General features: G+C 45.2%; 1 protein-coding gene across 6 annotated transcripts in view; it reads right to left on the reverse strand.

The window, feature by feature from the left end:
- Window positions 1–15,000, reverse strand: part of adgrb3 (adhesion G protein-coupled receptor B3) — a 128,671-nt gene that overhangs the window by 17,782 nt on the left and 95,889 nt on the right. For all 6 annotated transcript variants that reach the window (XM_081714589.1, XM_081714588.1, XM_035529943.2 and 3 more), the window contains 3 exons: window positions 11,024–11,150; window positions 9,704–9,807; window positions 9,447–9,549 (listed from right to left, as the gene is read on the reverse strand). In XM_081714589.1, coding sequence (XP_081570715.1) covers window positions 9,447–9,549; window positions 9,704–9,807; window positions 11,024–11,150 — 334 coding nt within the window. The remainder of the gene's footprint in view (window positions 1–9,446; window positions 9,550–9,703; window positions 9,808–11,023; window positions 11,151–15,000) is intronic.

Raw genomic sequence — 15,000 nt, forward strand, 5'->3', positions numbered from 1 at the left:
ACACACACACACACACACACACACACACACACACAATAAGTGGGGAACGCATAAAACACTTGTGTGCGTGTGGGCACAAGTAAATACAGCGGAAGGGGGAGGTGGGTGGGTGGGTGGTGCTATTGGGGGAAGGGTGTTCTGGCACCAAAGCCTCCTCTGAAATCCAGAGTGCACACTGCCCTTTACAAAGGCAAATTGCTGGATGATGTTGAGCCCACCATGTCTGTATCCATGGCAACAGAGGCACCGAGTTTGGGAGCGCGGCTAAAGTCCGACGGCGGCTGACGTAGGGGGGTGCAGGGGAGGGGGTGGGGTGGGGGTGGCCAGTGAGCGGAAGCTCGCTCAATAGCAGAGATTCAGACCGTCTGATGAATAGGGAAAGAGGGGCCGGAAAAGCTCGTTTGGTTATAAGGCTGATGTCGGCGAATTGCGTTTGTATGTGCATGCAAATGGCCACTAAAACCTGCAAGAAATAACACAACGAAGAACAACAGAGGCCTGTTCTATTATCCGTGCGCGTCAGGTTCAGACAGCAGTGACACTAAACCTCGAAACACTGAGCCTTTTTATCCACCGTCAAGGGAGCGTCTTGTTTCCTGCCTTCCTCTCGGCGAGGAGGCACTGCCGTGCAAGCCAAATCTTTTCCACCTTACATCTACAAAAGCTTTTAGATACATGGAAGAAGGTCTCTCCAGCAAGCTAAGCAAAAAACAAACAAAAAAACAACAAAAACAAAACAAAACAAACAAACAACTTTGCGCTGAAGTCACTCGAGCTGTCTCTGAACCAGACTGTCATGACCTTCCCTCGGAGGTGGGTCCGTCCCGTCCGTCATCGGCTCGACCAGAGTCCCGCCCACTGCTGCTGGTTTCGCCGCGTGGCGTCACGCTGCGTGCGGTCCAGAGTATGTAATTCTTGCTTTCTTCCCCACCAGTAATTACCGTCATTATGTGGCCTAGTGTGAAGCACATGGACCTTGAGCCCGGTCCTGGAGCAAGGCGGCGTGGCACGCCAGAGCTTCGACAGCAGGACAACGGCGAATCGCTTTGGTGATTAAGCGGGTCGCTCCACTTGTGGTGTACGAACAAACGACTCGCACATAGCAAAAGAAAAATTTAAATGAAAGCCCACAGTCTTGTGTCTGGCACCGAAAATTAAATAAAATCCGCATTTCACAAACGAATAAGAATCACATAAAAGTCTGATGCTCTGTAAACTGCACACACTGCACGTTTCATCTTCTCTGCTCTAACGCACTTGATCCAGACGATCAAAGATTTATGAAAAACGCGGTCAGGAGTCAGGTGTGTGGGAACGAGAAAGAGGTGTGTGAACAAGCAGCACGGTTCGACCTGAGCCTCACGTAGACTGGATACTAGTTTTGTGTTCGGTTGTTCGGCGTCAGCCAGAAACACGATGGGGAATAGGAGGGGATAGCTTCAGAAGATCTCTCTGCTCTGGCCTTCAGCAGGCAGGACCCGAGCACACTGGGATAGCGGTACACCTTATGTAACATCGTCGCTCACAGAACCTTTGGACCTCTCCATTTTCATAAACAAAGCCGGAGACGATATCCACAGCCATCCCAGTGTTCTTGTTGGGCTGTCAGAACTGTCACGAATGCCTCTCGCAGGGAATGAGCTATTAGGTTGCCAAAATAATACAGCTCATGCACAGCTATACAATACAAGATGAATACAAGATGAATTCCTGTTTACCTTATTTGAAATATAGACTTACACACACACACACACACACACACATATGTACACACACATACATATATACATATATATACATACAGAGAGAGAAAGAGAGAGAGAGAGAGAGAGACAGAGAGAGAGAGAGAGAGAGAGAGCCATACCATACACACACACACACACACACACACACACACAGACGCACGCACAAAATCCTGAGCTCATTAAAGTATGAAGCGAAAGAAATGCTGAGCGGCTTAATTGAACTGTACTCTGTCTAGATCACAAGCTTAACCTGCCATTTAGCGATGTCGACTAAGAGCTCGTGTTATCTGATCAGCATTAAGTCTTTGATTCGAGGGCCTGTGCTCAGAGCTCTGCTAAGCTCCGTGTTCTCTTTTAAGAACTGTTCAATTAATGCCTTTTTATGAAGGAGAGGAGAGACAAAGTCACCTTCTCACTAAAGGCCAGACCCTGAAACGGCAGTAAGTGCATTTTATGGGAGGTTGCATACTGTGATACATTTGCGCTTGCGGGGTGCCATGAATTACTGTCTAACTGCACCGTCCGAGGAGTCGACCTGCTAAGACGATGCCTTTCAGAAGGCTGACGTGAATCATCACTGGGCCCTGACAACTGAGAGTGGTCACGGAGACGAAAGCAGTCTTAACTTCAGAAAACAAACCTGCCACCCCCAAAACAGGTGAGCTGGATATTTAAACAGCTTAACGAACGGGCCAATCGGATACCGCAAGGGAATTAGGCCGGGATTACAGCGGAATTCACAGTGGATACACGGCAGCCGAGGGCCCCCTGCGGCGGTGTGGCCGGACTTTCTGATCGCCGTCTATGGCAAGGTGTAGAAAGCATGTGTGAATGAGTAGGTGATCAGGGACAGGTGACCCCAGTTAGTGTGCCCCTCAGTTAGCGGGCCCCCAAAGCGTGGCACAGGTAGGGGGTTGCGGCGGAGGAGGGAGTCCGAGAGGGTGCGGGTGTGACGTTTCGTGTTCCTACTTAACTCACCTGGGATGGCTCCAGGAAATGCTTCTCCAATTAACAACCCCACCCAGCCGCTCAAACCTGATCCGTATACGCCCTTCCAGCTCCGGAATGCCTCAGTTCAACGAGCGCTTACTCGCTTCTCGGGGCTGTTGCGAGGGCTTTTTTTTTTTCCGTCTTCGGTTAATATGACGTGCATACCCTCTCTGCCCTTGAAACGCACACTGTACTTTGGCTGGCGCTCTGTCGACCGTTGTTTTGACATGAGTCTCTTTCTCCTTATTAACGTTCATTTTTCCGGTCCTTTATGACAAGAACGGTCCCTGCCCACCACTCAGCGAGACAGCCAGGGCCAAGGCGAAACTCTTACCCTTACAAATAATTAATAAAGACTCATGCCCAGCAAGAAACACCGAACACCAAACGGAGGAGGCACGTGACAGGTGAGCAGAGAAGAAGAAACAACTTTACAATTCTCAATATAATTCATTATTAGTCAGGCTAGATGAATTCTCAGAACAAGGAACGGCAGTCAGTTTTAAGTATTAATGTGCCTTTTCAGCTCACTATAAAATAACTGATTCGCTTTTACTGCCGGACATCAAACTGATCCTGTCTAGGTGCGCAAACATGTTGTGTGTGTGTGTGTGTGTGTGTGTGTGTGTGTGTGTGTGTGTGTGTGAAGGGGAGGGAGGTGTAGAGTAAGTATATTTTACAAGAACTTGCGAAACTAAAAAAAAAAAGAGGTGAAGAGGCTGTTAAACTGAAGTGCCACGTTCCGTAAAAGCCAAAGAAAAGTTTTGACCTTTATTCAAACAAATAAATCAGATTAATGCGAGTAGCATAACTGATGGCTCAGTACCTACAGATAAGCCAATAAGATATGTACCTATAAGATACACACTTATTTGCCATCACAAATAGTGCCCTATCGATATTTAGCATCCATAAGGAATGGTTTGCTAAATGTTTCACGCGTTCCCTATGTTATCGCTACAAGTGTATATATGATCAAGGAACAGATCATTATGGGTTTCAACGTGCTGACGGAACTGTTTTATAACGAGAGTGAAGTGGATTAAGATGTCCCATTCTCTTCCATTTTGCTGACAATCCCAGAAAAGTCACAGCGCACGGAAAGTCAATGGTCCCTGAATCTGCCCACACCCGGTATCCTTCAGGCGAGTGCGCGTGCGTAAAAAAATTCGGAAGGACCAGTGAAACTTTCTGTTAAGGACCTGCCAGGTTTGACGCACACCGTGCCCGTGTTCCGGCGAGGAGACGATTTAGCCGAGGCTGAAAAGACAGAGTTCTTCTCTCGGGGATGTTTCACAGTCCGTGGACGTGAACGGCTGTCAGCTGGAATGACAGCGTGGCAGACTGCCGACCTCTAACGCGCAGGGCACCTTCTGAAGGCTCCCAAAAACGAACCAGGGGGACGCAGAGGGGGACGCAGAGACCGAGCCGCTTGATTCATAATGTGACGAGTTTAAAAGGATAATTTAGGTTGGATTGCACAGTTTGTTTGTGCGCTGAAGGTTGCAGAACCGCAACCTTTGGAAAGAGGTGTCATTGCCGGTGTGACCTTCGTAAACATCAAAACATCTAATGCCTATGGAGACACCTCTTACACCTCTTACACCTCTGGTTTCAAACCAGATCTTGTGACAAGTTCCTCCTTCAATCCAAGGCTTAGGCTTTGTGCTTCCATGTGCTCCTTGCTTCATGCCACGCTCCATAGCTTTCATGAACAACGGCGGATATGTAATTTGATTATTTTTCAATTTGATTTGATGAGGCCAGACCATACAGGAAACCAGTACTTAACATCATTTAAGGAAAGGCCATTTTTAATTGATCTGTAACCCTTAGCTGTAACGGACCGGCAGCAGAATGCCAAGTCATTTACAGTTCCCATAGTCCCATTCAGGGTGCTAATGAAATTAATAAGACTTGTAGATTTGTTTTAAAAACCTTCAAAATCTCTTTGCCAAGGGCATATGGGTTTTAGTTTCATGTCACGTTTGTTTTTTTCAGATTGACAATATACAGGAAGCTCAAAGGTTTTAGTCCTCAAACAATATTTTCCCATCTCACTCCATGAAGTGGGTTAAAAGGTACAAACTGCTGCAGTTAGGTCGTTTATACTGCATTTATTCTATTATTTTCTTCATGCCATCAATATCTTTTAGAGCACAAATGGATTGCTTTGCTATTAAAAATATTGATGGCTATTGGTTTCCAATAATTCAGCATTCTTAAAGAGATACACGTGCTGCCATTTGATTATTTATGGTAACAATAAAACGCAGTAGATGGAGGCATTCTCCATCTCCCACTGACTCTGAATCGTACCTTCCACAGAAATCGCTGGCCCCTGCCTTTGCCCTGTAAAGCCTGCCCATGGCATTCCATCTCTAAATTCTGCACCTCTCTGTTCTGTGCACAAACACTGGCTTGACATATTTCAGTGGCACTGTGTTGAAAGAGCGAGAGAGAGAGAAAGAAACAGAGAGAGAGAGAGAGAATGAGAGAGGGAGATAAAACGACAGAGAGCTAATAATAAATGCAACGCCTCGGCAGCCTTGGCTACAGCGCCATGGAGACAGCGCGGGCCAGCGCTGAGCCTCTCGGTCCTAATTCATTCAAGCTCGCCGCGAGCTCTGCGCTGGAGAGGCCTGCTAAGCCGTGTTTGCACACCGTCCCCAGCTGTTAGCCGGCAGAGTGGAGAGCGATCGCCCAGAAGGACGCTGTGTGGTCCACGCCGGCATTTTTTGATGCCTCGAATAAAATTCTCTCTCACACATCTGGAGAGACATCCTGTGCTATTTCTAAAAAATTCCAGAAAAACACCCAGCATAGATGTTTATGCATTTCCTCCATAAATATTCCCCGCAACATGGGGGGGTTAGCTGGGGCTGGGCGATGTGAATGTATCATTTGCGCCGTAGCGGCGATGACTCGGTGCCGCAATGTTGCCCACCATGAACTGGCGGGATGTCAGGACCGCCACTGACAGCCCATCACAGTGTTCACAGCATTCGCGGAGGCCCGAGGCCTGAAACACAGCCTGCCCTGGAGAGCAATGTCAGTTGCTACAAACGACCCCCCCCCCCCCCAATGATCCACAGCAGAGACACACCAGAACGATGAAGAGGATCGGCATGATGAAGCTCATTTGTGGTAACTGAGAAAAGTTCCTATAGCTCGCCCGGCAGAGCGGGCGATACGTGGTGCTAATATCACCAGGGTAAGGGGTTCAGTCCTCATGAAGCAGACGGACTGTCATCTTGATAAATATGTAAGGAGCTCTGGATAAGAGTGCATGTCAGATGTTGTAATGATAACTGCTCCTCCCCCTCCAAACTAGAGAATGACGAATTTGAAAGCTGTGTCTGTCTGTACTAAAGAATCCTTGACATACCCTGATGGGTTTGTAGTGTCTGTTGGTGTTATGGTGTATGACGCCGACAGACAGACATATTTTATACCCAGTGGAACAGGGTACACACGGTGTCCTGCTGGAAGTGTAACATAGCCTAAAGGTTTTCTCTAAACTCAAAATATCAGTATTCATTGCGGTTGCCTCTCTGAGGCAAACAGGTATCCTAGCATGACGTTAAGCAATGTCATATCAATAATGTCACTAATGGCCATGCTCAAGGTTAGGAGGTAAAAAAGAAACGCCACAATTCTCCGCGCCATCGCTGCAAAAAGGAGAAAATTTCCTGTTGGATACTTTGTCCTCCATTTTTTAATGTTCGGATATTAGAACTGAACACGTCTCTCTGTGACTGGGCAAAAACATAGAACCAAAATGGCTACTCGTCCATTGGCGCCCATGGAGAAGCCCTTTAAAAAAAAGAGAAAGAGAGAGAGAGAGAGAGAGAGAGAAAGAAATGGAAAGAAAGGAAAAGGAGAGAATGCATGTGTGCCAAAGCAATGTGTCATTCCTGTAACAGTGTTGACTCACTCACAATCTATGTGGGCAGCAATCAGAAAACAGTCTCTTATGAGCAGTTCTGTTCTGCTGATAACAACGTTCTCCTTTACGACTCGAGGACAGAAATGGCACTGACGACCAACAGCCTGTAAGATGGGAGGGAACCAACGTTGTTTGGATTTGATTACTCGAACGTGAATAGTGGCGCGGTGTTCTTTATGAATAAGCAAATCATTTATCTTCGTTCTTCTGTCCTCATGAATTTGCAGGTTTTTTCCCCCCTTTTTCCATTTCTCGACGAATGCACTGTCCCATTTGTACCTGTTACTGATTTTCTCGCTCGAATTGTGCCCCCCCCCCCCAAAAAAAATAATGAATTTCGAATTAAACCCAGAACTTTAATACACTGTCAGGTTCGATGCGCTTGGTACGAAAATGGCCCCTTCTTTCGTTAAAAAAATCCAAAACAACAAAATAAAAAACAAAACTATGAGCCGCCCTTAGGCAGATGGCCTTTTGGAACCTTCTTCACACCGAAACCTGACATTTAAGGAGATGCACCTCTCCCTGCTGCCATTCTTTCACAAGAGAACCCAAATCTCTGAAGAAGAAAAAGTGGGTTCTGTATTTTACAGAAAGCATGTTACATAACCGGACCATTTGGACTGTGAACTCTTATGGAATACAGCACCACGTCTGCAGAAACACTTTAACACAGTCCAGATTCGGCACGTCGTCTTTTCTCTGTGAGGCTTAATAATCTCCCTGTTCTCAGTGAGCACTGGTACACAAAACCTAACAAACTGACAATGCTTTAGAGCATACCAAATTCAAATGGATTTCATTTTAGTGATGCTTTTAACACATGCTCAAATCTTCTTCTTTTTGCGCTTTATGTTTTTTTTTTCTTGTACAGTGTCCCTAGGCATCTTGACAGGTGCATATAAATTATTATTATTATTATTAATAATTATTATTATGATACCAACTTATCAATAATGAGAAATCCTAGCAGTTGCACTCTCAGATGGAGCTCCTAGTAACACCAAGGTTGTGGGTTCAATTCCCAGGAAGTGCATGTACTGTCATACTGCTAGATATGTACATCTCTCTAGACAAGAGCCTCTGACAGATGGCGTACGTGTAAATGTTCTGAGTTTGCTTCCAAGCCATACCCTGGCCACAAGTCCACAAGAGTCTCCCTATTGACTCAGAGATGTTGGTTGAATGTTACATCATGTATAAAGGACTGGGCAGTTAGCGCTCACCTCCAAGTGCACTCAACATCTCTGCAAAGCTCTGCGAGTGGATGCTGCTACATGTTGCTAAAGAAGCGCATGTTAGCTGTCACAATCCAAGTTTGGTAGCCATCATGAGACAGGTGAGTCATTCAACGCAAGCCACAGTCAGTAGTTGAAATGCAAATGTTAAAACTGCCTGTATCCCATGCACGGAAAAAGGTTCATCGACTAAAATATGACAAACTATTGACTGCATGCATCAAGTCTAACATTCTAAAGTTCCTCCAGTAAATTTGCTATGTGAAAAGTCTTCAGTGTTTATGCGAACTGCGAACATATGCTGCTACTTCGAAGGCCATATGGATTCAGGTTTGGTTAACGTCTCAGCTAATGGGTCCATTAGGCTTGGTCTTTAGATCACACAGTGGCCAAGAACTCCGAGGATGCCCCTATCACTCAAAATAACGCTGATATTTCACAGAGCTGTACATCAACCTTCACCAAGGGAGACAGGAGCAGGATGACAAGGCTACGCAAACACTGGATACAAACGATAACGTTGGAGAAACAAATCTGGACGAACCGATTGACAGTTGCGAAACGTGCTTTTGATTTCACTTAGACACCACTTCATGCCTTTAAATCTTTCTGCTTTTCCTTTTAGTAGATGGCAAGCTTAGGAAGATTCTAAAAAATGCCCTTCAAAAAAAAAAAAGAAGAAAAAATTAGACAAGCGCGCATGAGGCATTAGAGTGATATCCACTATGACCTTGCTGTACTTGACTGAACACATTACAAACACAGGCAAAAGCCAAATGGGCAAACAACTCCATACTCATCTCCTAACCACATTTTCTCAGAAGGTGGGAAGAAGTTGTGAGAAGGGCAATGAAGGTAGGACTTAAAACAAAGAGTTTCCTCAGACGGATTCGCCAACCTGAGCTTTTTTGCATTGCCCCGTAGTTAGCATAGTAGGACACGCGTATTATGCCATGCATAGTGCCTAGCCATAGCTCTAACATCTGGATATGAAGGTAGGTCATTGCAGGGAAAACTGGGGCGCCCAGTTTGACTTGTTTGGAGTGTCACAATGCTTTCGTTTTCAGAGATTAGCGAGAGGATTGGAGGGGATCTGTTGCACCAAAGCTAATCGGAGCAGCCGTATCTCTGTACGATAAACAAGAAACAGTATGGGACAGAGCAGCAACTATGACCAATAGCACAAATAAACAGACACAAAGCTAAGCCAGCAAATGACTTTTGGGATTTTCTAAAAAAAAATTAAAAAACAAAACTGATAGAAAAAAAGGTGCTCTGACGTCAAATGATATCATGATAAATGTTTTATGTCAGCACTCGAGCGGCATCTCTATCCAAGCAAAGTTAGACTGGACTAGACTGTAATGTCATTGGTAATAGAAAGAAAGAGGAAATGATGCAATGAAGAATCATCATGCTTTTTAGACGATATTGATTCTAGACAATGTGGATGTCGTGCTGCGGCTGTGAATTTGGTGAAAGGACGTCACTTCCATTTTTTAATGAGTGAACGAAATTTTTTACCGCGTTATGGGTCTGCGTCTGCCCCACCAGGATCAGGATGTTGGAGCAGATGATTGAAAGGCAGAAGTTGATCAGAATGATCGACCTCTCAGAACGTATGTACCTGGGATATAGGAAAAGAAAAGCTCATTTCCGCCATGTGTCGCCATAGACATGAATGTAAATATTTGCCTGATCAATACCAACAGACTGCAGAAATCAGGATTATCATTCCGAAGTGCTGACTCAAATTTATAAAAAAAAAAAAAAGAACTCACCTCCATAGTATAGCGTACACCACCGCCAGGGTGATCAAAGCTAGGCAGGAGAGGCCACAGCCAACGATCAGTGTCACCGATGGAACCCCTGAGTACTCCATAGTCTGGAAATGAGACATAAGACATTCAGGATTTGAACTGCCTCAAAGTTGTGGAGAATGATGCATTTTACAATGGGTTGGTGACCCCAGTTTTATCCCCGGTCCCCTGCCTGGCCACTTATTGTGAGGATAACGACCAGGATGCAGACTTTTACATCCGTTCCTTTGGAGCGCGATGGAACGGGGCCGGCTCCGCCACTCGGACATTAGATGCGCCTCGGCGGCAGAGCTGGGGACCCAGATTCCCCAAACGGGAAGTTGGATGCCCAACAGCCCAGCTGAATTTGCTGACGAGGCCCCCTGAAGTAGAACAGCAGTCGCTGTGATGCAATGAGCTTGGGGCAAATGGAACTTTCCTCCCATGGATGAGCAAGCTAGCAGCCTAGCATGGGATTTGCGCCTCACGTCAATATGTCACTGCTATCTGGCATCTCAATTTGTGGCTTTGGGTTGTGCGGCAGCACTGCTCGGTGCCAAAGGCCTCAAAACAACCTTCATCACTTTATCTCGCGCCTGCCTCCCTTTATTTACGACCTTTTTCCAGAACCAAGCCACCTCCTGTCTCTCTCGCTCGCTCGCTCTCTCTCTCTCTCTCTCTCTCTCTCTCTCTCTCTCTCTCTCTCTCTCTCTACTTCCAGAAGTCACAAGTCATTCTGACATATTGGCACTGCACTGCAATGATGGAAGTTCTCAAACTTTGGCCCTGTGTGCATTACAGAGACATGGAAAGCAGTATCATTCACACACAGGTTTTTTGATATATAAATATACATGTTGATATTTTTAAATATATGATGTAAAACTACAATCGAGAGAAACAACTCAGAAACAGGACAACAAACACAAACAAATAAACAACCAAAAAACATGCAAATGAACTGTATGTGCCCCAATACATGTATGACACACCACCGCAATTGGATTAATTGTTTCAATTGGATTGTTTGATAAGATAAAAACCGATGAAATATTTAAGAACCCTTTCTGGTATGTTTTATGGTAAAACATTAGATACCGGTAAAGCACACGAGCGTCTCTCGCTCTCACACATACATATGTACGCACACACACTCTCTCATATGAAACGCAGGTAGATCGCTATCAGAATTAATACTACAACTAGAACGCAAAAAATATATTAAATCCAAAACCACTACCGCCACGTTCTGATGCAGAGTACGTTTAAATCTTTAGAGGAAAAGGGAAACAGAATACTTACTATTTCTCTAGGTTGTTGAGCCAAAATGGCGAAGGTAGATACGCGATCACATAAGCATTTTGTATGGGATGCATCGGTAAGCACGGTTTTACATTCTTTGGAGGACCAGGTTCCCCAAGAATCGTTCCTACAAGAAGAGGAAAGATAACATTAATTCTGGCTGTGACTCTGTTCAGCGAGGCTTTTTTTTTTTTTTTGGAAAGCCGTCTGTCTGTCTAGATTCCAAACAATGCGGTATCTAATCTGTGTATGCCCCGGTATCGAGGGGGAAAAAAGACGAAAAAAGTCAAAGCGCCACACGTTTCAGTGCAGAGCATTTAGTTCGACAGAAACGGCATTGCGAATGGTGAACGTGGAGCTGTCCAGGCGCTGCTGGTGCTGATTGATTAAATTCCTCCATACGCCGTCCTCATAGCAGCACTCGCCCTTAAACACGCTAAATGGAAAAGAAAATGCCTCGCGGTAGACGGAACAGAACGGGATCTTTACTGGGATTTCTTCGGGCGAAACCGGAGAGCGGCTCCGTGTTTTCCTTGACGTTTTTCGTCTTTTTTTACATTTTTTTAAATTTCTCCTTCTGATCTCGTTTCCTTTACCTCTCCCTGCCGGTTGAGCTTTTCCCTAGCTATTCTAATTAGCAGGTTTTGGATGCTTCCTGGGGGAGATTTTCACCCTGGAAACGGTGGACGGCATCAGATTGATACTGTGTTTCCTCTCGCTGGTACAGACGGAGGGGGGGAGGGCTAGTCGCGCACAACGCGAGAGAAGAAACAATTCCGTATTTAATGTTACTTCAACGCAACCAGGCAGTTATCTTGAAATTAACTAACGGCTTTGCCTATTTAGGCATTTAGTGAAATGCTTTGTATTTTGTCTGAGACGTAAACATAAAAATTAATTCTAAGCGGCACCGTTATCCACCCCGTGAAAATGACTGGATGGTAGTAACCCGTTTTCCTCTCTCTGGCAAGCAAAGAGAAAGAAAACACCTCTCCGCTATTACCCTTACGTGTTTTTTTTTTCGTTCTGATATGGCAATGGACGATTGCGAGAAGACGCCAGACATCATTTAAGTAGTTACATGTTACAACAAACTCGCATTCCCTTTAGCGTGATGCTTCAGGAACCCTTGTCATTCTTCAAGCCTCCTCGCGATTTAATTAATCGCCGTTTGCTGGTGTGCTGAGTCAAATATTGAGATCAGCAACCCTTTAACTAGCGTAAACAAAGTGCTCGGTTCAGTTTTAGTCACATTTGAACTATATTGCTACCCTTCTCTGGGAACTATTTGCCTCATAAGGCAGACATTAAATATGAAATCTGAAAATCTCACGGTGCTCATTTGATTCTTACATAGCTAAGCCAGGTACACGAGCTACACATCCACGAGCTTTTACGTCCATTGCCTTTGCAAGGGCTACATCACCACGCACTACACCACGAGTAGCCTGCTGCTTCTGCACGACCCTACACGTAGGGTTTGTGTACTGGAACAAACTGCCATCTGATAATCATCGTTCAGTGGTCTTTGATTAAAACTCATTCAGTAGCAATGGCACGTATGCGCGCTCCCGACAGAATAGGTCCACCGTCATAATCGATCTCACCCCCACGTCGGACGACGGTGGCCTTTGGTTAAGCAAAGACGTAGGACAGAAAGTGAATGTCGGAAAGACCAACACTTCTCTAAGAAAACGAAGAAAGCCCTCCTCATAGCCGGGAGACCGGCACCTCCGTGCCAATCAACCCCTCTACCAACTAAATGATGGCCTTAGAAGATTCCATGTCAGCAAAACCACTTTATATAGTTTGCTTAATGTGTGGTCCAGCCATTTAACCGTTGACTGCAGGCCGGAAAAACGTGGCTCCCGCGAGTATAAATGTATTGGAAGCGAAACGACGGCATCAAATGATAGTTGCCGTTATATGCATTGTTTACAAAAGTAAAAAAAAAAAAAGGAACAACTAGGGAGACAAGCGGATGCTTGGGTTTTGCGTCCTTTCCGTCACCTTCCACTCTTCCTACCAGACTTTTAAAAGCATTAGCACCCGCCCTCATGTTGGACCGGGACAGCCTGTTTCTCAGTGGAGGCCTTGCTCCCTGCGTTGCCTAGCCGAAATATTTGCGGTTCCTCCGTGGGTGACGAATACGCGCGCCAACTCGTCAGTGTGTCTTCAGCCCCACCGCACCGAGAGCCGGCGGGGGGGGGGGGGGGGGGGGGGTGTTTGAGCAGGTCAACAGCGTACGGATGTATAGAAAACCCAAGAGACTAATACACCTACACCGAGGCCAGTACACCCACGTTGCAGATGGAGGTTAAAAAAAAACGAGCGCATTATCCTATTTGTTTCTGTATTGCCTGTTTTCAAGCGACAAGAAAGTGTCCCGCGGGGACCCCCAGATTAGGGCTAAAGCGAAAGTGTGCGTTAAAGCAGCTTTGCTGCGAAGAGATAAAGTGGCTGGTCCAGTAGAATTTTGAAAGCCACACCTTCATCGCAACGACAAAGTCTACAAGAGGCTTTTTTTTGTGATGAAGGAGAGTGAGTTTATGCGGGTGCGACTTGCCATTTTGAAGGTGTAATTAGTTATTTACGGGCGATAACACTATCCAAGATAGGATAATGCAATCATTTTACACTTAGTGGCTCAGCTAAGTGAGACAAGATGAGATACTGCACAATTGCTCTAAAACCCTCTTAGTGAACGTGTACGGAGCTGTGCTTACTGTGCCTTGGAACTAAATAACGAAAGCAGCCGATGCTGTCCATGGTACTGAAGTGCCAGATTAATAGAACAGTACAACGGCGGTAAAATGAATTGCCACAGCTTTGCGTATTTAAACATTTACGGAATTTAGCAGGTGACTTAGCCACATACACAAAGTCTTATCCAGAACGACTTAGCTACATATTTCTCAGTACTTGTACGCTCCGTGAACACATGGTCTTACTACGACCATGCTCTTACCTGCTTTATCACGTGAGCAACAGGCGCGCAGGTTTGAGTACAATAAGTTCCTAAAAGGAAGTTCTGAGCTACATTTCAGAAGAAACTACTGTCTAAGGTAATTGCAAAGTGACTTAATATAAAGTATTGGGGCTAAACAATCGATACCAGTTTATGTGTGCTTTGAATTGTTTAGATTTTAGTATTTACGAATGTCTGCATCTTAGAGAGACGTGTAGTTTAGGTCAAATAGATCTCATGTGGTTTCTCTTTTAGATGCTTAGTAAGTCTCCTAAAACCAATACTTTTCTTATAAAATGCCTTTAAATAAAATAACAAAAACAAATAAATACATCTCAAACTGCTGGGCTGTTTTGTTTACAAGGAAAGCATGCATCTGAAGCGATCCTTTCCACTACTTAACATTTAGCAGTGTGACAACCTTTAATTACATTTGGCCATTTTGACTACATTTCAACATCTAATTAGGCTTCGGCAGGCTTACCGTCATAAGGACGGCGAGGAGGCAGGTGAAGATGGGAAAAGAGGAGACGACAGAGTTGCATTAGCGCCAGTCACACCTCTGACCGGGTAGCTGCTGCACCCGTGTTGCGCGATGGCTTCGGTTTACACTGATTTGCGACCGACCGTATTTTTTTGGATCATCTGACACCAGTCGGCTAGAAGGCTGGTTTGCAGCCAGTTTACTGCAAAGTTCAACGGAAGCCATTTCAGGCTGTTATACCACAGTCAAAAGCCTCTAATTCTGCAGTGTCAGGACCGCACGGGAACTTTATGCGGTCATAGGGTTAAACCTTTGAGTTACGTGGACATTCGATATGCTGCACACATCTTTGCATCTAACCAAAAAAACAAAAAATTGAAGCTGGCCGAATCTGGATGCTATTGGTACCACCTACAGTCACTGCGAACTAACATGATCTCATCTAGGATATTAAAGTGAAGGAAAGCTAACGTCTCGAAAGGGAAAGGAAATATAAACACAAACAGCATGACTCTTCAGATCCTG

This window comes from Electrophorus electricus, chromosome 5 (assembly GCF_041902795.1).
Source record: "Electrophorus electricus isolate QZ-2024a chromosome 5, ASM4190279v1, whole genome shotgun sequence".
NCBI lineage: Eukaryota > Metazoa > Chordata > Actinopteri > Gymnotiformes > Gymnotidae > Electrophorus > Electrophorus electricus.